The sequence below is a fragment of the Heterocephalus glaber genome, unplaced genomic scaffold (assembly GCF_053883595.1).
Source record: "Heterocephalus glaber isolate CG9 unplaced genomic scaffold, H.glaber_assembly_v1.0 deba00001720, whole genome shotgun sequence".
NCBI lineage: Eukaryota > Metazoa > Chordata > Mammalia > Rodentia > Bathyergidae > Heterocephalus > Heterocephalus glaber.
In genome coordinates this window covers 2,984,751-3,012,230 of record NW_028258433.1, presented here as the reverse complement: position 1 = coordinate 3,012,230, position 27,480 = coordinate 2,984,751, and the positions used below count along the sequence as shown (strand labels likewise).

Here is a 27,480-nt window from a genome sequence, read left to right as displayed (position 1 = left end):
TCGTATAGGAAGTGGTGCATAAGGAGATGTACGTGATTATTTACCTCTGAATTGGATTTCGGGAAATATATTTGATGCAATATTATATGACCATTTAAAAATGAAGTAAATGTAAATATGCTTATTTGGAAAGTTGCCTAAGAGATAGAAAGGAAAAATAAGTTCTGAAAATTATGCATTTTCTTTGTGTGTGTTTATATATATACATACATATATATTCATATATGTTCACATATATATTCATATATATATATATATATATATATATACACACACACACACACACACATATGTGAAAACCTTCTGGAAGGAAATTCACTAGAAAATAAAAATGGAATTTAGGGGGCCAGAGATGTAGCTCAGTGGAGCTGAGCCTGCCTGGCAAGTACAAGGTCCTGAGTTTCATCCCTGGTACTGAGAAAAAAAATGGAGTTTAGGGAAGTAGAGGTGGTCAGAAAAGCAACTTAATTTTCCATTACATCCTACTGTTTGATTTTTTTTTTCTAAATGAGAAGTTTTATAGTTATAGAAAGAGTTTTAAGTTTTACACATATTTTTCTTACCTCAAAAGCAATATATATGCAGGGAAATTTAAAAAGATAGCTTTCTAAAAGAGGAGAAAATAAATATGTAAATGTAACTTCATCTACAAAGAGATAAAGATATTTAAAACCTTGTATATTTTTCTAGACTTCCAGGCTTGCATGTTGTCTTTTGTCTTAATAAAGACAGAATCATAAATACTATTATATGATCTGACTTTTTTCATTTAACCATTTATAATAAATATTTTTCCTATGAATACATTTTTATATACAGCATCATTATTTAATGACTAAATAATATTCCAATATATTATACCATCGTGTTCCCCTTATGTTGAACATGTAGCCTGGTCTATTTTTTCCTCTCTTTCATAAACAATATACTAATGCCCAATTATATAACAAAATATCTTCAAATATGCACATTTATTATTTCTTTTAGCCAAACCTCTAGAAGTAGAATTGCCATTTAAAGCTTTAGCTACATACAGTCAATTTGCCCTTTAAGCAGCATACAGCAGTTCACCCTCCATTCACGAGTGTATGTGTGCCCATTTTCCTGCTGAATATTTTCATTAAAATATTTTTCTGTACATCTGCTTTGAAAGGATTTAAAGATAATCCCTCTTCACTGGCACAATTTAATTTTACAAGGCAGAATCTTGCACTAAAGTCAAAGCTCTGCCTATCAGAGTGTTTAACAATGAAGAAGTTCATGGCCTACTCTTGGGAGGCTGCAGCTCTGGTCCCCACAGGCCATACTCCTCGATGTCATAGACATGCACAAAGCCTTGCTGGTCAGCCAGGTAGACAAGGGCATCTCCTGCTGTCACCGCGATGCTGCTCACCTGGGCTTTTCCTCTGGACTGAGACACACATGGAACTCATGAAAGAAACATACACACAATGGCAAGTGAAATGCTAAGCTTGGTGGATGTTTAGAACTAGTTTATCTCCTGTGAATCTTCCAGTGAGTTAGAAATGCCCTGAAGACAAATAATGCTAAGAGCTTGGAGCCTGGTAGAGTTGTTCTATTACTTAGTCAGTCTAGGGTCAAGAAACAAAACAAGGGCTGGGGATTTAGTTCAGTGGCACCGTGCCTGCCTCGCAAGTGCAAGGTCCTGAGTTCGATCCCTGGTACCAAAAAGGAAAAAAAAAGAAAAGAAAAAAGAAAAAAGAAACAGAACAAAACAAAAAGCCAAACCCATAGCTGGGAAGTTAACCAGTTGGCTGCCCAACTTACAGGAATGAAGTTTGTGAAAAGGCCAGTGCCACCAAACAGCTTCCAGAAGGTGACAGAACCTGGGAGGGAGAGAAGCAGAAAGATGGGAATGTTTGCACGGAGCCCACCTAGGCTGAGGTTTTGAGCCAGTGCTGAAGCCACTGTGGCTTCACTACAGGGGCAAATATCTCTTCTTCCTTTTCATTTGGTTTACTTTGATCAGTTACAATTATCATATACTGGGAAGGAGACCCTTTCTGTTTGTGAGTTTTGGTTTCAATGACTCAGTAGCCTTCTTTGGTCGATTCATCAGGGCAGATTTCCTAACAGAGAAGGGTTCCAGCTTTGGCTGTGAAGGAAAGTATGGAAGATTTGTGACATGGTAGTAAACAGTCTTTCACTTTGGGGTGTATATGTGTATTTATTTAAACATACTGTGAAACTTGTCTTTTCAGAGGGATTCACTAGAGATTATACTGTTATATATAGGGAGAGGGTCAGGTAGTACACTTTTAGGGAGTGGGCACCCCATGCATATATCTCCTCTTGGGAGCTTCTTGAGTCATAGTGTAATCCTCCTCTTCTTCTCCCAGGTGAGACAGGATGGTGTGCACCTCTATCCAGGTAAAGCAGAAGAGGTGGTACCTCAGAGAGATGGATGGAGAGACAGGCATCCAAGGGCACCTGGTGCTAATAAGGCCTGCAGTTTTGAGGCTGGGACAACGAGGATGAGCAATGGACAGGAGGGGATGTCTCTTGATAGCAAGAGAATAAACTCATACCTTGTGATCAAATGCATTCAGCTCTGTGTCTCCTCCTGCCACCAGAATAGAACAGGTGGTTGCTTTTAATTTGCAATTTTACTTAAAACCCCAGAGCTTTCAGGCTGGACTTGGGTCCTTTTGTTACACTGGAAGATTGGAGGTCATGTTACTTGGTTAATGCCACTTAGCTAGTTAGTGGCTTGGCTGGACCAGGAACCCTGTTCTCTAACCCCTAGTGGGCCTTCATTTTTCTCCTCCATAAAATGAGCAGGCTCCAGAGCTGACCCCTGAGGCCCTGCAAGCTCTTCCTTACACGGTTCTTTGCTCCTCTTCTTTTGGTTTCTTTGTCCGGCTGTCTATGGGTGAAAGGTTGTGTTTGGTATTTATTTAACCTGATAGATGATGTCCTCTGGGCTTCCTCCTCTTCTGGGGATGGCTGGTGGCCCATTTCACTTGCAAATGGCCTGAGCGCTCAGCCAGCCCTTTGGGCAAGCAGAAGGGGAGCAGGGTGACTCAACCAGAAGGAGTGGGATGTGGGGTCCTTGCTCCTCACATCACTTCGATCCTGGAGGTCAGTGTTGAGGTCAGAGCATCAGATGGGTGAGTGGTGGTGCTAACCTGGGCTCTAAAGAAAGTAATGCCTTTGGGGAAATTCAAGGCTTCATGAGGTGAGCAGTGAAGCTTAGGGACCCTTCTTTGGCCAACTTGGGTCTAGAAGGAGCTTGTCTTAGAAATGAGGGGAGATGGCTACCATGGGGCTTGGCCTCACCTCCAGGTCCATTGGCAATGAGGGAAGCAGCTGTTGCATCCAGCTTGGCTGCCCGAGTCTTCAGGAAGGAAAGGCAGGAAACCCTTAGGTCTGGGCCAGGAAACAGAGGAGAGATTATGCAGCTCACAGCTCGCTCTCTCTCTCTCTCTCTCTCTCTCTCTCCCTTTCTCTCTCTCTCTCTCTTTCCATCCTGATGGATGATGATGGGCCAGCGGGAGGGGCTGAGAGATCTGAGACACCCAAGCAGGTGAACATTCAGGAGCTTAGCCTGGGCCCCTGCAGACATGTCCCAAAGGGGGCCCTCCGTAAGAGCTCCTGAATTGGAACAATACTGATTTATCTTTAATTCGCCTTTTATACTAACTACAAACTTTGATCTACATGGTGATGGATTATTATTCCTGTTGTCAGAAAAGGAGAGGGGAATTTAGACAACTTAAAAGAGTTGCTTAAGATCATAAGATGTTGTTCACTCCTTCCTTCATTTGTTTTTTATCTGTAACTAAGCATGTCTTAGGGACCAGGAATCATGCTGAGTCCAGAAGAAGTAAGTGGAATCATGCTGAGTCCAGAAGAAATAAGAGATCTGAACTAAACTACTAAGAACTACCATTAAAAATGAACAAATTACCATCAGCACATGAGGGAGGGGAGAGAGTCAGAGAAGGCTCTCCAGGGGTGTGTATTTACTATGCACTCTTGAGAAATGGAATGGACATTGGGCTGAGCAGGTGCTATAGGGGAGGCAAGTGTCAGCCCCAGACCTTCACAATGCAACATCATCCCAAATAAATTCACCTAGTCCTGCTTCCTTGGTCTTCTCCTTATTTACTAGGCTTCAGGTGCCATCAGCACAGGGCCCTTGTCTTGTCCTTTTGCTCCTTGTCTCTAATCCTTGCAGAGTGCTTAGTGCATAGAACTCGAATATTTGTTATTGAATAAAAATTCTGTGTACCTACCTAGATTCAAACCTCTAGGAGCCACAAAGAACATTGTTACCTGGGTACAGGGAGCCTAGACAAAGAGCCCTCCTCCTCTGACTCTCTTTGAGCCAGAGGCCTCAGAGACAACTATTCAGACTGGAGGGCAAATGGACAGTCATACATAAATCAAATTTTATTATGCACCAAATGTTCGTGTCTCTCCCAATATTCATATGTTGAAATACTAACCCTCAATAGAATGATATTTGGAGATAAGTGATTTGGGAGGTAATGAAGTCACACAGGTGCAACTTTCCCTCATACAAGGAACTGGTGGCCCTATAAAAGGGAACTCAGAGAGTTCTCTTGTTCACTCCTCCATGTTGGGACACAAGAATTCAACGTCCTGTGCAGACAGCCCTCGACGCAACTCCACCATCCTGGCACTCTGATCTTAGACTTCCAGGTTCCAGAATTGTGAGAAATAAATTTCTATTATTTATAAGTCATCCAGTTCACAGTACTTTGTGGTAGCAGCTTGAGTAAACTAAGACACAAATTACATAAATTATGGAATTGGTCTTGGAATTAAATACTGGAAGTTGTGCTTTCAGGTCTCATCATTGTGAGTTAATTATCCCACAGTTCTTATTTTGGCCTGACTCTGAGTTCAGCACCAGATTGTGCACTCAGGAACTGTGGTGGACCCATCAGACTCAGGCCCTGCTTTCCAGGGCATATTGATTACAACCAGGACTGGCCACTTCAGGGACATGGTCTACGTGCGAGGCACTAACTAGGCACTTTCTCAATATGACTGCCTGCTATGATCTCAATCCTAGGTAGGCTTAAAATGCTCTGATCTTACAGGAGAACCTGCCTTTTGGAAGAACCATAATGTGCCCGAGGCCACGCAACTACTAGTAAAGCACGACTACTCATAGAGGGGATAAAATTCAAACCTGATGTTTGCCTCCAAAGCCCATACTTTTGATAACATATTTTGTGGTTGTCCTTAGGGGGGTGAGTCATCTAAGAGATAGAATATAGGGACACCTACATGGTAATGTGGCTCCTGCCAGACTCCTTGGCCTCAGTGTCTTCCTGATGCCTGGAAGACACTGATGGTGATTTGAGCTAAATGTTAATCACTCTTGGTTATTGGGCTCCTGGGAGTATTAGACTTGGGGGAGCGAGGCAGGGACATGGAAAAGGGAAAACTCCCTTCATTTGCACACACTACACCTGGGGAGGCTGCAGAGGTACAGAAAATGAGCACACATACTGGCTTCCCACTTATTCTTGTGGGGCTTAGGAGAATGTTTCATTTCCCTACTTCTCTGTTTTCTTTATCTGTGATACCTACATCACCTACTTCACAGAGTTTTAAAGTGAATCAAATGAGACCCTACATGAATAGTGCTATGTAACCTTGCTAGGAAGGTTGATGGGATTTAATGAAACTAAAGTGCCTGGCCTAAAGTCATTTAACAAATGGCAGCTGTTATAATGATGGTTACTTAATCATTGTTTCCACTCAGTTTCCTAATTTATGAAAATGAGTACAGTAGTACCTCTCTTTCAGGCTCAATGCAAGCACTAAGTGAGAAAAAGATTAGAAGTATGTAGGAAAGGGCCAGGGATTTAGCTCAGTGGTTTTGCCACCTGCTGCACAAGCGCAAGGATCTGAGTTCGATCCCCGGTACCAAAAAAAAAAAACATGTAGGAAAAATGATTGACATATGAGAGATATTCAACAACATCGTTGTATTGTTTTCCTGGGTAAAAACACCTTTGACTTGGAATGAGCTCACTAACTTCCTGGATTTTAGCTTGGTTGAAGGCTCTTGGTCTCTCTCTTTTATACTCAAATTCTTTCTTTTTGATGTGGAGGAAGAAGCAACAATCCTCATTATGAGGAAAAATGAAGCTCAAATGTTAGAAAGTTGGAAGAAAGACTATGTTTTCAGCTCATCTGGTTTTATAAACTCATCTTTCTTTTTAAACTGCCCCTTTCCCTGAGAATGACTTCCCTGGAAAAGCTGGCTAGGTGATTTTCCAAATTGTATGGTGACGGCTTAACAAATCCCATGTGAAAATGAGCACTATGTTTTGGGTTAACCTTCAAGAAGAACCAGCACTGCTCTTTCCTGGAAGGGTGTGAATTTTCACATATTCCCATCTCATATGGCAATTCTGGCAATGTAGAAGTGCAAGCTATTGGTGACAATGGCTGGGTTTGCATTACTGGAGCAGAAGAAGGTTTTCCCCAAACCACTGAATAGTCACATAACTCTGAGCAATAAATGCTACTGCAAACAGGGTTTTACACTAGAACTAAAGGTCAGCATCACATTCTTGGCCAGGGAATTTATTTTCACTCTAATGGCAATAAAAACAAACCTTTAGAGGGAAATGGAACCATTTTTGAAAAATGTAGATGCTCAGAGAGAGCTTCCTAGAACAATCTAATATATATATGGATTGCAATATGAGGCTTTCTGAGGGTTTGCCAGCTGGGCGGATGCCCAACTCCCTGTATCTCCTCTATTTGGCTCTTGACAGAAGAGTGTCTGTAGTCTGCTGCTTTGGAAATATAGGTCTAGACTCTGGATGTAGAGAGCAAAGGTAGGGAGAAAGCCCTTTTGGCTGTGAGTTCCAGCCAATTTTCTAATCCTCCACAATCAACAATGAAACTGATAGAAATCTGAATCCTCCATTGTTTTCTATGTTTGTTTACTAGATGGTTTAGCATTGAAGGGTAAGGGATTACCAGCCCCAAGTCCCAACCCTAGCACTGTGGCTGGCACCTGGCAGTTGCTCATCAGTAATAATAAATAAATGAACAAACCTGTCATCACATTATCAGAGAAAGAGGGGCTTAAAGAAATGGAACAAAGCAGAAAAACTTGGGGGAATGGGTGAGAGGGTGGGGGAAAGTTTTGCAATATAATATTCAAGCTCTAAAGACAAATCCAGGTAGGAGTAAGTCATGGTCCATCAGAGGAAGCTGAGGATGAGGAAGGCATAGAAGCCTGAAGACTTTCAATTGGATGAGGCACCAAGAGGTGATGTCTGTGCTGGGCTTAGGGGGATCAGGCTTGCTAGCTGGGTAGAGGAAACATGATAAATGATAATAGAAAGCTGAGAAACAAAAGTAAGAGTTAAGCCCCCAAAGGGGCTCAGTGGGTGTGGAGCATCCTCTTGGTTGGTAGTGGAGGAGCAAAGGGCTCCTAGAGGTCATGGGCTGTCCTGTGAGATGGGCTTTGACAGACAGGTGCTCAGGGATAAAAGCTGAGCTAGTCAATCTCTTAAGCTCCCTTCCAGCTATGGGAGTCTCCATCTGACAAGGAAAACCCGGAAAGAGGCTAAAGTCATCCTAAGTGGGAAGTGGTCTAAAACCATGACTCCTTCAACTTGTCAGGTTAAAACCTGTGCTGAGTTGTTTGAAACCTGCTTTTCACCTACCTTTCTGAGGATCCGGGACATCCGAGAGGCTAGGAGTATTCAGTTTGCAGCACACGTGGCCTGAGATGACATTCCGGATGATAATTTCCCCATCATAACTGGAGGTTGCCAGAAGAAAGGGCGGGCATTGTGCCACACAGAGGATCTCCTCCCCGTGCCCATGGTTCTGAGAAAGAGAAGGACAAAGCTAAGAAATAAAACCCTAGATCATCCACACCTAACTTTGTTTCCTTGATCCCTAAAACACAGGATCCGGTGGGACTCCTCTTTCTGTGGTTTCCCATGTCAAAAGCTCCTCCATGGATGGTCTGTCTTGAGGTCAGCCAAGAGGTGCTTTAACACCTCCTAGGGCCTTACCTTTCCCAGGAAGTGCAATTTCCAGGAGCTTCCTTACCTTCCCACAGTGCCAGCAAGCATATTATTGATGAGATCACCTCACTGGCCTGAAGGGTCAATGTAAATAGGACAACAGAACCCAAGTACTGGCTTAGATGATTTGCTTTCCCAATAGCCAGAGGTTCATATTCCAAGGCCAGGGTAGATTGTAATTTAGCCTCTCCAGGGCTCCCATCGGTCTCACAAAGTGGCTAACCTGTGCTGTGAGGAATTGAAACTACTGCTGTCCTCTAAAGGAGGAGTTTTGGATGTCAACCCTTAAGAAAGATAAGAACTCAAAATGGACTGAAGACCAATGTTACAGAGTTCAGAGTCTCTCATGGCTGGGCAGTTACTATGTGAGGGGAATTGACTTCTCTGGGCCGTATGAAGATATTCGTTCACACCTGCCCTCATGTACTTGCCACAGAGTGTCATTGAGCACCTGTCCACATGTCACCTGACATTCCCCTCCTGCTTGAACACTGCTAAGAAGGTGACATTGTGAGACTGCTGGAAAAGAAGAGGGCAATGGGCATCTCCCCAAACTCCTGTTTTCCAGATCCCACTCCCACGCCACCCCTCCACAGTGTATGAACATTAGGATGCTTCCTCTTTTCACGGGCCCTCTGCCTGCAGAATAAAGCATACGTATCCATTATGGACTGAATATTTCTGTCCTCCCATCTCCATTTCACATTTTGAGTCTCTAACACCTAAAGTGACGATTGGAGATGGGGACTTTAGGGAGCCCTAGAGTCAGACAAGGTCATGAGGATGGGTCCCCATGTTGGGATTAGTGTCCAAATAAGAACAGGAAGAGACATGCAGTTCACTCTTGCTCTGCCATGCAAGAAGGTGGCCATCTAAAAGCCAGGCAAGTAGCCCTTACCAGAACCTGACCTAGCTGGCACCCTGATCTCTCTCCAACTTCCAGCTTCCACACTGTGATAAACAAATTTCTATCATTTAAGCTGCCCAATCAGTGACATCATTTTAAGGCAGTCCAAGCAGACCAAGATAATACTTTCAAGCTCTAATTTTCCAGCCTCATTTCCCTCCTGCATTAATACATCTGCCTCTCAAACTCTTCCTAGCCCTTCCAAACAACATGCTTCTATGTATCCAGGCTTTGCTCATACTGCCTCCCTTCTCATCTGGATTGCTATTCCCTACCTTGCCCTTCTGAAGAAAACCCTAGTAAACCTTTTTTTTGAACATCCTTTTTTTTTTTTTTTTTTTTTTTTTTTTTTTTACCGGGGAATCTTTTAATTTTTAACCCTATGTGATATCAGAACGTTAGTGGTTCCCATTTCTGTCCTCCTCCAGCATTTTATACATTATTATATTGGCTATTTTATACACTATTATATTGCCTATACAGCATGGCTACTATTTCCTCAGTTGTTCATCTTCTTGCCATTCTATGAGATTCTGGAAGCCAGGAATCACTTTTTTTTTTTTTGGTACCAGGGATCAAACTCAGGACCTTGGGCTTGTAAGGCAGGCAGCGGCCCCACTGAGCTAAATCCCTGGCCCCAGGAATCACATTTCATTCATGGTTGTGTTATCTTCACCTGTCCACTAAATACTATGAAAGTGCTCACTCAATAAACACGTTGCATGAGTGGGAGACTGAGGGACCACGCACTTCATAAACTTATACAAGACTTCTCTTACAGTGGGCATGGCTTCTCTGGGTATTGTGAACATAACCTCACATTTTTATCCGACATCCACTAAACTGAAGGCCTCTGAAGGCAGGCAGTGTAACTGGTTTTGCTCATCACTGCATCTTCAATAAACAACACACACTTAGTTGGCCAGAGGCACTTAGCAAATGCTTGTTGAGTGAAAAAATATTTATTGGGCAACTATTATAAAAATCAAGCTTTGACTTAGGTCTGTCTTCATGGAATTTGTATTCTGGTGAACTGCACCTTTTGCAATATTTACAGGGGACATAGGTGAGTGGGGCAGTGGCACAGATGGGCACAGCGGCTTTGCTTTCTTTACTTGTCTTACTGGTTTGGGATCTAGATAATTTTGAGGAATATTGTTAAGTTCCAGGAAGCTGTGGAAAGTTGAGGGCATTCTGAGTCCTAATAAAAAGTGCAAGCAGTCCCATGTTTGGCTCTCTTAAGGCCACGGGGGAGGCTCTCTGGATGCACAGTGATGGCACAGTGAATACAGAGTTTGGCCCTCCAAAGAGAAGCTAGAAGTGGTTGCTTCGTTGAGGAAAATCACACCCACCCTTTGTCCTGAGCTGACCTTCATCACTTTAGGACTCCCAGTTAGAGAATGGAGAGTTTCGAGGTCTCTGCTCCAGCTTAAACATGAGGTTATCTCGCCTTCACAGAGAAGAAGGGCTACCCGGACCTGAGTGTGCCTGGGCCTGATAATAAATCCTGTCATAGAAGAGGCTCTTGAGACACTGTGCCTACCCAAGGCAGGCCTAGGAGATGCAGGGGAGCCTCTGGGTGAAAGAGATCCTCATCATGTGCCATTGTGTGTTCTGAAGGCCAGGCAGCAGACTAGGGCTTACCAAATCATCCTGCCAATGTGGCTCTGGCTTCCAGAAGTGATGAAAGTCATGTGGTGAATCCTGTATCCAAAGCCAAAGAGGACACGTTATACAAGCAATAAAATGAGCTGCCAACACACTCACAACTTCAGAGAGAAGGTGTTGGCACATTTCATAACCCTCCCCTCACCCCACCAGTGATGCAGATTTTTGAAATGTCAAAGCAAATTCCCTTAGTGCCAGTGAGAATAAAAAGCAATCCACTCCTGACGTTTGGGTTGATTGCATTTCAGCAAATCATATGTCAACTGACAAGCTCTCCTTGGATGGGCTGCATAGTTTTGCCTTCATAATAAAACCCATAGCTGCAGTGTGCACTAAAACCAAAGCCATTGGCCTAAGGAACCTATAATACCAAAGGACGAATTCAGTGCCAAGACTTCCCAGGTCGTCATCTCTCAAATCATTCTGAGGATGCAAAGCTTAGGCTGTGAAATATGGTGCACTTTTGGATGAATAAAGAACTTACAATGTTTAAAGACATTCAGAAATCTATGACCATCCCGCACGGCAAGCAAGGAAAATAAAATGCCACTGGCAGATTTAAACTTAGTTTTAGTCAGCATTTTCAATAATCCCCTTCCCCAGCTCTAAGCCATAAAAAATAATTTTCTCTCTGTAGAGCTGCTCATGGATGGCATTTCATTTCCTTTTTCTGCTTTGAGAGAGACTAAGGCATAAAGACAAAGCAAGAGGCTGAAGGAATGAAGTAAAGGCTGGACAACTGACAGGTTAATCTTCAGCCTGGAATGGACACATGCACAGTATAACTGGGCAAACTGGCGTGCTGCTCAGGAGGAGGGACCACCAAGTAGGGGTTAGGGGGTGAGGACCATGGACAAAGGGTGAGAGGCAAGTACAGAGCTACAGGTGTTCGACGCACAGTCTGCTTTGGATTCCCAGGGATACCCTCTGTGGGTGGCCCAACAGCATTTCTACCTAGCACTTCTTCCCATGGAAGGAAATACAGGGATAAAACTGGGGAAAAATGAGGTAAAAATATTTTTAAACAAACAAAGAAAGAGGAATACAGGGAATGAACCTTTCTATCATAACCTGACTTGTACCAGATAGCAATGGCACTCCAAAATCTATTTTTAAAAAGGTGTGTGTGTGTTTGTGTGTGTGTGTGCACTTATCAGTCTGAAGGAGGGTTTTGAAATAGCATCGTTTTATACATTTCACTTACAAAATACACATTTATTCTTCTGTCTCATCCAACAACTATAATACACCTAGGACGACAACAGAATTTTATATTTCAGTACTTAAGCTTTTCATCTGTTTAATTTTTTGTGTGGAATTAATATTTAATTTAGTTTAATACATGTGATAAGTGAAGAGAACAAGAATATAAGCTCTTTTATTTCTTATAAAGAATGAGAGGAAGTGTTATTTGATAAGTTGGGGTCAGTGTTTTAAATAGCACTTCAAGGGTTAGGAGACAACTATGGTACCCCACCATTTCATGTTACAGAGGCTCCTCCGTACAGTCGCCTTCCTGAGGATTACTGCTGAACCACAGGGAAAGGGCATGTACAGAAATTGATCAAGCATTGCTTCACCCTTTTAATGTTCAGGAGGGAATTTACTGAGCTTTTGTTCTTCGATTTATGGTGGTTGAATTTAATTGCTCCGGGCTCTGATTTATTCCTTAATAAAGTGTTTGGTGGGAAGGTACAGAACTTTCCATCTCTGTTTCTAAATAGTTGTCAAAATGTGCAGAGAATTGCTCCAATATTCTAGGCAGACCCTAATTGCCTAAATCACCACTAGGAAAAAACTGGGGTCCTCAGGAATGCTTTGACACATTTTCTTCTGGGAAATTTCCTACGTCTTTTTGATATCTTCTCCTAGGATAAACTTTGTGTTGAAAAATAAGACACAAAACACCCCACTAAATATAATCTCTCTCATAGTCAAGCTGAATACAACTCACTTATTTTGGTTCACTTCCATGTAGGTGCAATCACAGAGTTCACTCTGTCTTTCATCTAGAAAGATAACATCAACATTTATAGCAAACATTTTTACTTGTTAGTTCTTGAATCAGCTTACATAAATTGACTAATCTAACTGATATTAGGGGGAACCACTATTTACTTTCCAGTTTAAAAAACACAGTTAAAAGTGTTTCAAGTTATTAAAGCACTGTTGATTTGGGGGCACTGTCATTGCCTTACAGTGCTGATTCTGCCCTTGCTCAGCTGTGAGAAGAAGCTTAGCTTCTCCTGACAGAGCCCTAACAGCATGGAGCTTACTGCACAGACAGCAAAGACAGAACTGGGAATTACAGGCTTGTGGCTTAAGCCATATGATTTTGACTTTTTTGTCTCTTACTCTGAGTTTATTTATCCCCCTTGATAGTTGAAGAATATTTGCATTCCATGCAGGACTTCTACAGGCCAGAATCAAGGAAATTTAACCAAGAACAGGCATAGCAAATGAATGAATGAAGCAAACAGCCTGGATGGGGGTGGGTAACAATAACAAGAAACTTGCTTTCCGTTTGTTAATCTAGATTTTATCCCTATGGAACACAAGCTCAGAGTCATTAAGTAATATGAAAGGCCAGAGAAAAAGCATGTGGGGTTGTTACACAAATCTTAGGTTCTCTCATTTGATTTCTTTTACATTCACTATACATGCCTAACCCTGCATCAACATGTTATGGGGACCACTTAGGAATATCCCAGCACCACTTGCCCTGTTTTAGGGTGTGCAGGCAATGTCCACTGTTGTAGCTCCATATTTTTAGACAGCCGTCGCTGCCTCCAGTAATTAACCTAGGAAACAGAGTGTTCCATTGGGGTGACATGACAGGCATGGAGCTGCTGAATGGTTGACAGCACTGGAAAGGCACATACCTTCTTCCACTGGCGTCAAAGGTCAAACAAGTGATCCCAGCATGGCCATGAGTCCCAGTGAATTCAGATAACTGTCTTCCTGTTTCGAAGTCCCATATTTTCACCATCTATATAAAAATGTTGAAAAGTAGTGACCTAGAGATACTGGCAATTAAATTAAAGGGGGTTGGAGTTTAGAAGTTTAGTTCCACAGCTACTACAAGATAAAGTGTACCCTGAAAGCATATATACTGAAAGTGCAAGATGTCTTACCTGAACGTAATCATTTACTAGGATTTTCACAACAATGCCACAGAATGGGTGGCTTCAAAAATTTTCAGAGTCACCAAAAGTTGGTGGTCCTTAGTTCTTCTATGATATAACCAAGTGAACAAAATATGGTATCATGATATTCATAAATTTGGACTCTGTGGAGATCTTGGGCCCTACTCTCTCCTCCATAAAAGTCAAGTGCACAGTGTGGTTTGAATGTTCTGGATTGTGATGGTGACACCACACAGACTTCACCCAGCACCATATCTACATAGCGGGCACTTACTGAAATCACTGTCACTCATTTAAAGTTGGAGAGTTTTGTTGTGGATTAAATACGAAGCATTCCCCAAAGACTCAGGTACTGAGGATTTGACTCCTCATTCAATGTTCAGAGGTGGGACATAGAGGGATGACTGGATCATGAGGTTGCTGACTTCATCAATGGACTAATCAATTGATGAGTTCACAGCTGAATGGGCTATTAGTAGGTAGGGCTGAACTGGAAGAAAAAGAAAAAGTTTTGACAGATGAAGGAAAGTAGAGGAAACATACATGCGGGTTCCAAGTGACTTCTTCCTTGTTGAGGGTGCTGAGGATGAGGGTCACCTCTGTGATGCAGTGCTGCACTGTGATGTGGGGTGTTGACTGGGGGTGGTCAGAAAGAGGGGGAAACCTGCTCGAGTTGGGGAGGGAAGAAAACTTTCATAGCAAATGGGATCTGAGTTGGACCTGGAAGGCTGCGTGTGTAGGAAAAGAGGAGGAGGAGGAGGAGGCAGGAAAGTTTCGGAGTGGAGATGGGAAAAGGCCGGACAGAGGAATAAGCAGGATGCCGAGAAGGTAGTGCTTTTGGCTGCATAGGAGTGACCAGAGATTGTGATAACTACGGGAGGTAAGCACTTCCTTATGAGCGTGGGCCCCAAATAGGCAGGAACTTACTTTCTTGAGGATGCGATGAGACTGAGTCATCATAAAAATACTTTTGACCAGCATACCAAGGAATCTGTTTTTTAAATACTGAATCAAATCCTTGTGATGAATCAGGGCAAGAACCTGTGTGAGGACAGTGGCGTCTCCTTAGGAGTGAGGTGGGAATGAAAGAGTGTGAAGATTGTGAAGCTGTGTGATCCCACAGCCTGGAAGGCCTGGCTCTGGAAGGAAGCAGGAAAGGAGGGGAGGCCACATGCTCTGGTGGCTCCCCTGTGATGCTGCCCAGGCCAGTGGCTCAGAAAATGATGAACTAATAAAGTCACACACTGCATAAAGATGCTTCAGTCAAGCATCCACTGCGCACATAATAATAGGCCCATGAGATTACAATGAAGCTGGAAACATTCTATCTCCTAGTGGTGTCATAGCCATGTTAACATCCTAGTGCAACACATCACTTACATGTGTGGGGTGACACTGGTGTACACACACCTGCTATGCTGTCGGTGGTGTAAAGAGTATTACACATGTAATTATGAGTACTACATAATACTTGATAATGATGATGAATGACTATTACTGGTTTATAACCCATATTTTAATCATTATTGTAGGGTGTACTTCTATTTATGGAAAAAAGTTTACTATAAAATAGTATCCCATGTTATTCTGGCAGAGGCTTCAATATCTTGTGTTCACTATTCTCCTGATTGCATCTTGTCTCTTGTCCTTGATTTGATCTTGTGGTATTTTATTCATCATTATCCTTGGAGGGATAGGCCATAATAGGGGTATATATCTAATAGGCCTGAGTTTGTAGTAGGGTATACCATCTAGGTTTGTGTAAGTTACACCCTATTATGTTCACACAACGAAAAAATAGCCAACAATGCCTTTTTCTCAGAATCTATTCCATTGTTAAGTGACATGTGACTGTATTAGGAGATTTGAGAACATTAAAATATCATGAGTGTAGTTGAGGGTGTGTCTTCCCACTAGCACGAGGGCAGAAGAAGACGGAATGTGCACATTTCCTTCATTCAACAAGCAATGATTATGTCACCCACCCACCATGGATTGAGCTGTGCCACTCATCAGGGATGAACAGTGATCCCACAAGCCCCTGGGTGAGGGGAAGGGAATGTGGAAGGCTCTGTCCTTTTATACGTGAATAATTACAGTTAGAGCACATTATGCCACACAAAGGAATATCGGTGAAATAATATCACCAAGGTAGTCCTTCCAAATAGGTCATATTACAAGCCACTGGTGAACCTAGTTTCCTCCATCCTATTCTGTAGAAGAAAGTCCAAACAATTTGGGACAATTAGCAGAGTAGACCTGAGCCTCCCATTACGTACTTCCAGGGATAGAATATCCTCAGAAAACACTCCCTAGCTCTAACATGAGGACAGAGAGCCTAGGGCCGCACTCACAGGGACACCACTACCAATGGAGCAGAAATTGATACTTACAGATGCTTCGGAGCAGCTGACCACGTGCCTGAAGGCTGGGTTGGACCTGCAGCACACCACAGGCTCTTGGTGGGAAAGCACCAGGTGGGGCTCTGGGGCAGGTCTTGTTCATGAAAAACAGAGACAGTGAGAGCCTGAGCTAACTGCATGACATGGATACCCAGAAGGGGACTATTCTGTGTGCTGACCTCCCACAGCAGCTCATAGGGTGAGGCTCTGACTGCTCAGGTGTGCAATTGCTCTGATTGCTCCTCTGCTCCTTGAGAGAATAGCCAAGAGGATAGGCTTTGGAGTCTGGGACCCTGGTTAAGTTGCTTAACTGCTCAAAATGCCAACTTTCTTATCTGTGTAATAGGAGCAATAATACCTACTTCAAAGGGTGGTTTTGAGGATTAAATGAGAAACCACACAACAGTATCAGAACAGAGCATCACATATATAAATGGTGAGAATAGTGGCTGCTAAACAAGAAAAAGGAGAGCCCGCATCTCCTCTGTAGGGGAGGGGAAATATGATTCTGTGAAATTACATAATGGATCTTCTCCACAGTAATTTAGATCTTCCCCCAAACAAACACAAATGGAGTAGCTCAGGAAGGCAACAGTACTTCCTGCTCCCAGCAGGGACAAGGCCAGCCAGATCCTGGGAGGCCTCGCGAGGTGACTTCCAAGGGTGCCCAGGTGTGAAGTGCAAACAGAGACTTTCCCTATGAGTTATGGTGGGAGGTCAGCCCACAGAAGAGACAGACCTTGGGGTTAAGCACCCCAACCCCATTGGAATAATTTCTTCATCTCCATAATGGAATCATGGAAATTTTCTGAGGAATAAGAGGGGGACACATAAATGTCTGGAGGAGCTCAGCATGCAACGGATGCTTAGTACAGAAAGTTGGTCTTGGTGTCATTGCTCTGTCATCTCTCGCCATTGTTCCTCTGCTGTGTAGCCCTAAGGCTCAGCTACAGGAGAGCAGCTGAGCCTCTGACAGATCTGAAGCATGGGTGCCCAGAAGGCTCTTTGAGGAAGAGCAGGTTTTGACATAGGGATGTTGAGAACTTCCCTATGAACCATCCCTGCCCTTTGGAAAGTAAAGGTGGAGTGTGGTCTAGGTGGGAGGAGGAAAGGGAGTCCTAGAGAATTCAGGCCAAAGAAGAAGTTCAGGGCATGGTCATCAGGCTTGTTACTCTTTCCCAACCTTGGGAAGAAGGGCCTGAGGTCTCTACTTTACAGATGAGCATTACACAACTCAATCCAGGTCACATAGCTCCTGCATGACAGCAGGGATGTGAAGCAGCCTGGGATAGAGGACATTTTCTGGCACTTAAGTGTTGGCCGTAGAGACTGAGGTTGAATTTGCCATGAAGTGGAATTTCAGTCACTTTGCTCAGAAAGAAATCAATCAAGCAGGCTGTTTGTTTTACACAATGCTATCATGTAGGACAAACAGCAGTTTGATTGACTGAAGCTTCTGTTTTCAGCTGGTTGTTTTGGCATCTTGAATGAGGAGCCTGATTTTTTCCAAGCCTGGCCAGCAATCATATGTCAGTCACTCTGCCTGGGCTCTCTTGTTTCACACAAGCCTCAGAAAGCAGATTAGGAAGGTCATGACAGCCACCAGCCAGCACCTTACATTCTAGACTTCTCCATGGAATTCTGATGTATGAAAAAGGATCCCGTTTCTATAAGGTTAATTCTTGACCTGTGATTTGATTGCTGAGTACAATAAATAGATTTGAGACCCCTCCTATGCGTAAACTCACAAACTAAGAAGACACATCCATGAGGCCATCCTCATGATCTCTGGCTCAGAAAACCCAGTTGCCATTACGAGACAGATAGGATTTGAAATATGCGAATTGTGATATTCACTCGTAAAAGCTTTCCTTGGATCCTGTTTACTGACTTTGGATTTGTACTATTGCTGAACACCAAGGGGAAAGGCTGCTGGTCGGGGAGGAGGAATGAGTTTATGTTGATACATAAGAGAGGGATAATGGAGAAACAAGAATGAGCCACATTTGAACCATGAGCTGGGTTTAATGATATCTATGCTTTGGGAATATAGAGAGTCTTTTGGTTCTCAAAGCACAGGTGAGGCACCCTGCCACCTTGCCAGCTGGGCAGGGGAGAGTTCTTCCCCTGCAAAGCCTGAGAGAAGGTTTAAGACTTACCTCACAGCCATTTGGCCTCTTAGGAGTGTCTGAGGGAACCTTTCTTTGGAGGCTCTAGAAAAGTGAGGCCAGGCAATGTGCCCTTTATTGCAAGATTTTTTTTAACTTAAGGCTTCCTCTCCCCTTTGATGTCTTGGAAAGCTTTGGCGTTTCAATGACAGGGACAGTTGCAGGGAGAATGCCAGGCACTGAGCACCCAGATGTAGAGGGACTCATCCCAGCTCTGCTCCAGTTCTGCCCTGGGACAGTGCATTCCTTTCTCTAGGCCACTGCTTGCTCATCTGTGAACCTTCAGGGTTGGACTTTTGAGAGTTTTTGGTACCTGGGGAAAGAACTTAAAACTCTTCAGTAAGACTAGTTAGTCTCAACCTAGGCAGGGCAGAGATGGACACCTGGAGCTGATTAATACTCAGTGCTAAGTGGTCTCTCTGAGCACAGAAGGGTAAGCAGGCGAGTATTTGTTTTCCTTTCAGAGGACATCATGGCAGCATGGCTTGGCAAAGGAGTGCCAAGGTAACTACAGTGCATTTACATGCAGAGGGGTCAAGGAGACTTGGGTGTCAGGCTTAAAAACTCCTGGACAGTGAGGCCCTGGGCAGGAAAGGCCTGGTAAGGGGGTCTCCATTACAGACTCAGTTTATCACCTAGGCGTGTGCCATCCCTATCTGGCTGTCCTGCTTTACATGTCTGAGATCTGTGGCATGTCTGAGACATGAAGCAGCCAACAGAGGTATGACCGACCCCACCTGGGAGCTCTCTCTGCTCAACTGTACTAGTCAGGTTGATACCTTTGGACAGCATAAGCAGCACCCATATAGTACATTTTTGAGAAGTTTATTCCAGGGTAGGGCTGGTGGATACACTAGGCCAAAGAGGTTGAGGAGGTTGACTATAGACTTTTGGATAGTATAGGAAGATGGTGCTGGAGTAACTAGTAGAAAAGATTAAAGACAGCTACCCAAATATAAACTGCAAGCTAGAGCCACAAGATCTGTGCACAGAGATCCCAACGGTACGTCATGAAGGAGAAGGTAGACAACAGCCACAGTGGGCTCTAGAGAACCTTCTAGAGTGCTGAGTGTGTGGAACCAAGGGTACAGACAGCCCAATACCTTAGTCACAGGTGCAAGAGAGCCACAACATTGGTGGCCACACACAGAGCTTGGAGTTCTGGGAGGTAGAGGCAGTCTGTGAGCTCTCCCTTAATGCCACTGGCTTTGGAGGAAGCTGCGAACAAGCAGCTATAGGTTTCCAGGTCCCAGATCTGAGGAAAAAATGGGACAAATGGTAAGTGTTGAACAATATGCTGGCCTGGGTTTTCCAAGCTGCTCTCTGTTATGAGGTCTGATTTGGCTTGATTGGATGTGAACACTGCCACATACCCACCCACCTAAAGGAAACAATTTAAAATGGGTACCTTTTGCTTTGCGTGTAAAGGAGGCAGAGAGTGCAACCTGAAATCCTGATCCCTATATCATACTGAAGCTGCCCCAAGAGAGGAGATACCTGTATTGATGTCATTTGGGGACTGTGATTTACATCCCCCATCCAAGGAGATGACTGGTCACATCTGTTCCCATAGACCCAACTTTCACAATAGAGCTGACACAATGAATGAATCTGATTTGTGGTACAGAACTGACTTTGTCTCCATTCCTAATGCAGGTCCTTAAGATGAATGACTAGACAGATATTTAGAAGACACAGGAAACAAACTTCAGGGTAGCTGTTGGTTGGGGACATGCTGGTCCAGAGGCCACCTGCCTGGACTGGAATCCAAATGCTAACACATAAAGGCTGTGTGGTTTTGGACCAGTTCCTACCCTCTCTTTCCCTCAGTTTCTTCATTTATAAAGTGGGGAAAATAATAATCATACCTTCCTTATAGAGTTGTTTTAAGAAATGTTAAAATTAATAAAAAAGAGTGCTTAGAATAGTATTTAGACCATGGTAATTGTGTTCAGATTATAATAATAATATCATGGTCAATCACTTACCATGACAGGTGTGTAAACCACGCCATGGTTCTTGCATTACCTTACCATTGTGTGACCTGGTGAGGGCTACAAGGGACAGGCAGGAGCAGATGGGCCAAGCACAAAACTGAGAAGTTATGGTAGTTATGAGGGTAGTGTGTCTAGTGAGGTAACATGAATAAGACATCATGTTAACTGCTTTACACACGTTGCTGCACTCACTCTTTATTTTGGGTTGAATTCTCTCTCCCCATTCATATGTTGAATAATCCTGGTATCTCAGAATGGAGTTCTATTTGGAAATGGGGTCATTGCAGATATAATTTGTTAAGAAGAGACTCTACTAGAGTAGGCTGGGCTCCTGAGCCAGAGTGACTAATGTCCTTTTAAGAAGAGGAAATTTGGAGGTAGATACACAGAAGGAGAATGCTATGTGAAGATGAAGGCAGAGACCAAGGTGATGCATCTACAAAGCAAAGAATGCCACAGATTGCCAGCACCCTATCAGAAGCAAGTCAAGAGCCCTGGAGCTGACACTCTCAGCCCTCATGAGGAAACAACCTGCTGACACCCTGATCTCTGACTTCCAGCCTCCAGAACTTTAAGACAGTACCTTTCCACTGTTAAACCCACGCAATCTGTGGTACATTACAGCGGTCTATTAGTTTCCTACCAGTATAAATATCTGTGCTAATCAATTTATAAGTAGAAAAGTTTCATTTTGGGTCAGTGTGAGAGGTTCCAATCCATGATCAGTTGGGAAGTTGCTGTGAGACCTGTGATTGGCAGCTCATCATGGCAGAAGTGTGTGGTTAAGCAAAAGAAAGTAAGGAGGGGGCCAGTGTCCCACAAGCCCGTTTAAGGGCATTCCTCCAATGACTTAAATGTTCCACCACCTCCTGGAACACCAGGCTGGGCACTAAGCCTTCAACATATGCACATACCTAAGATCTCTAGAGCATAGTCCTGGCAAAGTGATGATCTCTTAAACCAACTCTGGGAGGCAGGCATTATTTATGAGTCTAAGTGAAGTTAAGTAACTTGCCCAAGTTGACAGCTACCATACTAAGTCAGGAGTCAGGCTCAGGCCTGTCTTCCTCTAGAGCAGAAAAATGTAAAGATGAGAGTGGGTGGGATGCATTTTGTTAGGGCTTCTTCCCCTCCATGGAGTCTCCAGGAAACAAATTAGCTCTGATGAAATTTGACACCTTTGCCTCTTAAACCAGACTCTAATAGGCTTTATTTATACTCTGTTTATTTCTCATTAGCTCTTTTCAGCAGTTAGCAAATTGATAGTGAAATTTCTAGCTTGTCTTTTTATTTGTGCTTTTAGTCATGGAATTGAAGGGGGAATTTTGCCTCTTGGGAGGTCAGCACAGGGGCCACAATAGTGACTAAAGTAAAATAATCCCATAGAGAAGACAGCTCTGAGGACTGTCTATTCAAGGGACCTTCTTTTTCCTTTCTGTAATGTTGGTTTGTTGGAAGTTGCTCATTTTCCTAGACAGAAAGGCAACATACACAACTGTTATCAGTTACATTTCCATGGGAATCTATTTATTTCTTGATTTCTTCTCATTGTGTTAAGGTTTAGCTATATGTCCCCCCCAAAAGGCTCATTGTGTTGAAGATTTGGTTGCTGATGGGCTTTTTGGAAGTGATTGGACCATGGGGTCTCTAGCTTCATTAAGTGGACTAGTTAATTGATGAGACCAAAATTTGATGGCATTATTAGAAGGTGATGGACATAGGAGGTGGGTCTTACTTGAAAGGACTGGATCAGGGAGGTGTGAACTTGGGGATTATATCTGGTCCCCAGATCCTTCTGCTCTATCTCTCACTCTCTTTCTGTTTCCAGACACCATGAGGTGATCAGCTTTGCTCTTACATGATATTCTGCCTCACTACAACCCTAAAATTAATGGAGTCAGCTAACCATGGACTGAAGCCTCTGAAACTGTGAGCCAAAATAAATGTTTTTTCCCCTTTAAGTTGTTTTCCTCAAGTAGTTTGTCATAGCAACGAAAAGCTAACACACACTGTATGACATGGGAGCTATGGTTTGAATGTATCCCCAAAAGTTCATGTTGTGAATTTAATACCTCAATTCATATGTTAATGATATCTGGAATTATGGCCTTTGGCAAGTAATGAGCTCATAAGGGTGGAGCCCCCATGAGGGTATTAGTAGTTCAATTAGAAAAGTAACTCAAGCCAGCATGGTTGTCGTACTTCACCATACGATGCCCTCCTCCATTTATGAAGCAGCATGGGACCCTCACCAGATGCCTGATGCCATGCTCTTAAACTTGGCATTAGGTTACTGAGAAAAAAGGGTTTTGATGAGGAGTAGGAGCACACAGCTAATCCTGGAGGCTGGGAAGAGTGATCTCATTAAGATGCTGTGCAGGGGTGCCTGCCAAGATCCAAGAGGAAAAAAAGTGGGGAGAACACTCCTCATACTGAAATCGAGGTTGATTCACCAAATTGACATCAAATCTCCCAAATAAAAACAGTTACCACAAACTAGCCATCATTGACCTATCTGCTGTCTGTCCAGTATCCTCTTTTTTTTCTCTCTCTAAAAAGTTGCTTTCTGACTTCAGGAAACAGGCATAGGACCCTCATCTGGCCAATCTGTGTCCTTCCCTCAGATTTTTCTGGCTGGAGCTGGTGGTGCAACTGGAGTTGGGATGTGAGCTCAGAGCTATGGGTGTCTATATCCCCCACAATTTGGAAAGAGAAACACTTTCTGCAGTAGGACCTGATGAGGCCAATGTGTACCAAGGAGCAGAAGTGAGAAGCACGGGAAGAAAGATCCAGCTCTGAACCCACCTGCCCATGAGGTTGACTGTCCAATGGCCTGATTTCAATAACGAGCAAATTTCACTTCATAGCTTAACCTATTTGATTTAGAGTTGTGTCTCTCAGGCTTACAAAATCTTATATAGTAAAACTCCTCTGTAGTGACTACAGTTTATACATCGCCTTTAATGAACTCAGCTACCTTACAAAGTGGATCTCTCTCCCATTTTAGAGGAGAGTAAATCATTGTTGAAAAGAATTAAATTGTTTAGTTCGGCATCCAAGGCCACCTAGGTTGTGGTAATTTCAGAATTTACAGTTAAAGTTGTATGTCTCCAAACCTTTCTGTACCCCTTCCTCAAAATCTATGCTTCTCTGTCGACCCATAGAGTTGTTTTTTCTAAATTGCTGCCAAAGTAAAGCATTTTCCAGTTTCTCAGTCATCCACGGTGGTCATGAACTCAGCAATGGGACTGTGAGGAAGTGATGTATGTCATTTCTGGCTACCATTTTTAATAGGTAAGTGTGCCTCCTCTATTCTCGCTCTCCTTGCATGTGGATGAAAGGGACTCTGGAACCTAAGGAAGGTGATGTACAGCCTCCAGCTGGAGACAGCCTGGCCCTTGAATGGGAGGAAAAGCTCCCACTCACTAGACTACTGCACTGTTGACAGAAATACACTTTTATTGTTTTAGCCCGTGGAAAACATGGAGTTTTTTTTTATTATAGTGGCAATCCTTACATGGTACACATACTATCTTCCTTCCAAGAAATAGCTTTCCTTCCATCCTAATTCTAGTCAATACAAAGCAGCCCTCTTTGTGGTTTTCAATGTTAAATTTACAGAAATAACAAGTGAAACAAGAAAACCTGAATCTGTCACTTTACTCTCCTTTATAGAAAGCCAGAAACCAGCAGACTCTTGAAATGTTTTGTGTGTCCCCATGATTTGAAGGAGTAAAATATTTGGGCTGAAAATCAATTTGAAGAACGAAGACTATCTGATCAGGCATGCTAGAAATCTAGCTGTTTGGCTCCTAGTTGATTAGTTTTTATTTGTTAGGAATAATATATTCTAAAATAACTCACACACCATATTTCCAAGACAGGATTTCAATATATTTTAAACACACATTGGGAAGTGATTCAATACTCCTGAATCATCACAGGCAAGATGCTAATCTTGTAATCATGAGTTTAGATTGGAAGAAAACAGAGAGGCACTAGGAAAAGAAAAAAGGATAGAAGACATGTCCCCACACACAGGATTATGATTATCTCAGAACGGCAAGTGTTGAATAAAAAAAACATTAAAAATATGAGGTCACCAACTTAGTGAGTTTGGATGAATTTGATTTTCAACATAAATCAAAACCAAAGTTTATAAAAACTTACCATTTTAATCAAGTTTGCACTGAGGAGCGAATTGAGTTTGGGCCCTGGCTATATCACTAACTGATTTCAGTACCTAGTTTTATATAAAATATCCTCATCATCACCATGAGATGGATTCCAAGCTCACTACATAGAAGCCATATTGGACCCACATGAAGGAAAATTCCAGCATATCATAGTGCCCTGGTAGTCAGTATTTGAAGGATTTTTTCTCTGCTCTACCCACTCTCATCCAGTCCATGATTTAAAATTTCACCTAAATGCTAATGACTCCCAAGTTCATATCTCTAGTCCTAGCATGTTCCCCAAACTTAGGACAACTCTATCCAACACATTCACACTGAGCTCCTTGGCCTTATGCCCTTCCCACTTCTCTAGTCCCCATCCTTGATATCACTTTTAACTCTTCTCTTGACATACCTTCTCAAAAAAAGCCTTATTGAGATAGAATACATATACTACAAAATTCAAGTTCTTAATGCAAGCAATTCAGTGGTCTTTAGTAATCCACAAAGTTGTGCAACCATCACCACTATCTAATTTCAGAGCATTTCCCCTCCCCACACCCCAACCTTGCCAAGCCCCATATCCATTAGCAGTCATTCCCTATTGACACCTCACCCCATGCCTGTGGCAGCTAAATTACTTTCTGTCACTATGGTGCGGTCTCTTCTGGACATTTCATATAAATAAAATAATAAAATACATGGCTTTTTGTGGCTGTCTTTCATGTAGCATAATGTTTTCAAGATTCATCTATGTTGTAACACATACCAGTGCTTCATTCCTTTTTGATCTCGAGAGGTGTCCATTATACAGATACACCACATTTTGCTCACCTATTTACCAAATGATGAACATTTGAGTTATTTCTGCTTTTTGGCTATTATAAATGATGCTGCTATGAGCATTCATATACATTTTTTTGGTGAATGTACATTTTTCAATTGCCTTGGGTATATTCCTGGGAGTGGAATTGCCGGATCATATGGTAACTCTATGTTTAACATTTAAGAACTGCCAAAATGTTTTCCAACATAACCATACCATTTAATTTCCTACTAGCAAGATTCCAATTTCTTCTCATCTTTTGAACATGTATTATTTTATGTCTTTTCATTTTAGCCATCCTAATGGGTATGAAGTAGTACCGTATTGTGGTTTGGGTCTGCATTTCCCTGTGACTGATGATGTCTAGTATCTTGTCATGCTCTTATTGACCACTTTTACGAAATGCTTGTTCAAATACTTTGCCAATTTTAAAACTGAGCTATTTTTATTTTTATTGCTGCGCATTAAGAATTCCTTATATTTTAAAGCAAGGTCCTAATTAGATAGATGATTTGCAATATTTTCTCTCGTCATGTAGGCTCTCTGTTCATTTTATTAATGTTATCTTTTGAATCACATCTGTTTCTAGTTTTGATGAAGTCTAATTTATCTATTTTATTTATTTGTTTTTGTGGTTTTGGTGCCATATCTAAAACCATTGCCTAATCTGAGGTCTTTACTCCTGCACAACTTCTAAGAGTTTTAGAGTTTAGAATTTCACTTAGGTTTGTAATCCATTTAAGCTAATTTTTTATAGATGGTGTGAGATAGTGATCCAGCTTCCTTGTTTCTTATGTTGGTAGCCAGGTAATCCAGCAAAATTTATTCAAGATATTGTCCTTCCCCATAGAATGGTCATGCACTCTTGCCAAAAGTCAAGTGACTGTAAATGTGAGGGCTTATTTCTTGATTCTCACCTATTTCCAATTCTCCATAGCTCTATGTGCCTGTATTTGTGCCATTATCATACTGTATTATTTATTATAGTTTGTAGTAAGTTTTGAAGTTGGGAAGTATAGACCCTTCAATTTTATTCTTGTGTTGCAAGATTGTTTTAGCTGTTCTGAATCCTTCATGTTCCTGTATGAATCTCAGTATCAAGTTTTCACGTTTTGGGAAAAAAAGGCAACTGAGGCTTTCACAGAGATTGTATTGAATGTGTAGGCTGGTTTGCAAAGCAATGGCATCTTAACAACATTAAATTTTCCAAACCATGAAAGCAGGCCATCTTTCCATTTATTAATGACTTCTTTGTGATTTCTTTCAACAGTGTTTTCTAGTTTTCAGAACATAATTTTTGTGCTTTATTTTCTGTACCTATTCAGATAATCATATGCTGTTTGTCTTTTATTCTGTTAATATGGTTTATTACATTGATTTTCATTTTGAACTACTTTCCATTTCTGGGATAAATTTTACTTGGTCATATTGCAGAATTCTTTTTATATATTGCTAGATTCAGTTTGCTAGTATTTTGTTGAGGAGTTTTGCATTCATATTCATGAAACATTGGCTTAGAGTTTCTTTTCTTGAAATGTCCTCATCTGTGTTTAGTATCAGGGTACTGGGCTCATAGAATGAGTTGGGAAGGGTCACCCCACCAAAGTTTGTGAAGGGTTGGTGTTAATTCTTTAAGTTATTTATTTATTTATTCCCATTATGTTTATTGGTACATTTTAGGTATAAAATACAGTTACATTCATCACTGGGATCTTGTACCATTACATGAGTATCTTGGTTCTTTTTTTTACCCCCTTCCCCTTCCCTCCCTTCACCCCTTCCACCCTTACCTATTTGCAAAGAGTTTGTTTCCATTTTTTTCCTTTTCTCATATTTTTTCTTTTCCCTTTCCCCTACCCTCCCACTTCCCCTGCTCCTTTAGACCTTTTCTTCCTGTTACACAATATCAATTATACATTTTTAAATTACAATATCAAGATGTAGGAGACATTACCACAGATTTTAAAGAATTTAAAAGGATATAGAAAGCATATTATAAAATTTTTTTTTGAAATAAATTTGACAACTTCTAAGAAGTACCTTGGAAGACAAATTAATGAAACTAACTCTGGAGGGGATATAAAATTTGAATAGCACCTGTTAAAGAAAGTATATTCCTAGCTTGAAAACC

The 27,480-nt window shown here is 42.1% G+C and overlaps 1 protein-coding gene across 1 annotated transcript in view; it reads right to left on the bottom strand.

The window, feature by feature from the left end:
- The window catches only part of LOC101697015 (cilia- and flagella-associated protein 337-like), a 120,593-nt gene that overhangs the window by 18,315 nt on the left and 74,798 nt on the right, over window positions 1-27,480 (bottom strand). Inside the window, 11 exon segments of the mRNA XM_087199478.1 lie at window positions 1,270-1,411; window positions 1,789-1,847; window positions 3,301-3,383; window positions 7,688-7,857; window positions 10,612-10,671; window positions 11,840-11,885; window positions 12,590-12,644; window positions 13,357-13,436; window positions 13,518-13,624; window positions 16,175-16,277; window positions 19,455-19,606. Coding sequence (XP_087055604.1) covers window positions 1,270-1,411; window positions 1,789-1,847; window positions 3,301-3,383; window positions 7,688-7,857; window positions 10,612-10,671; window positions 11,840-11,885; window positions 12,590-12,644; window positions 13,357-13,436; window positions 13,518-13,624; window positions 16,175-16,277; window positions 19,455-19,606 — 1,057 coding nt within the window.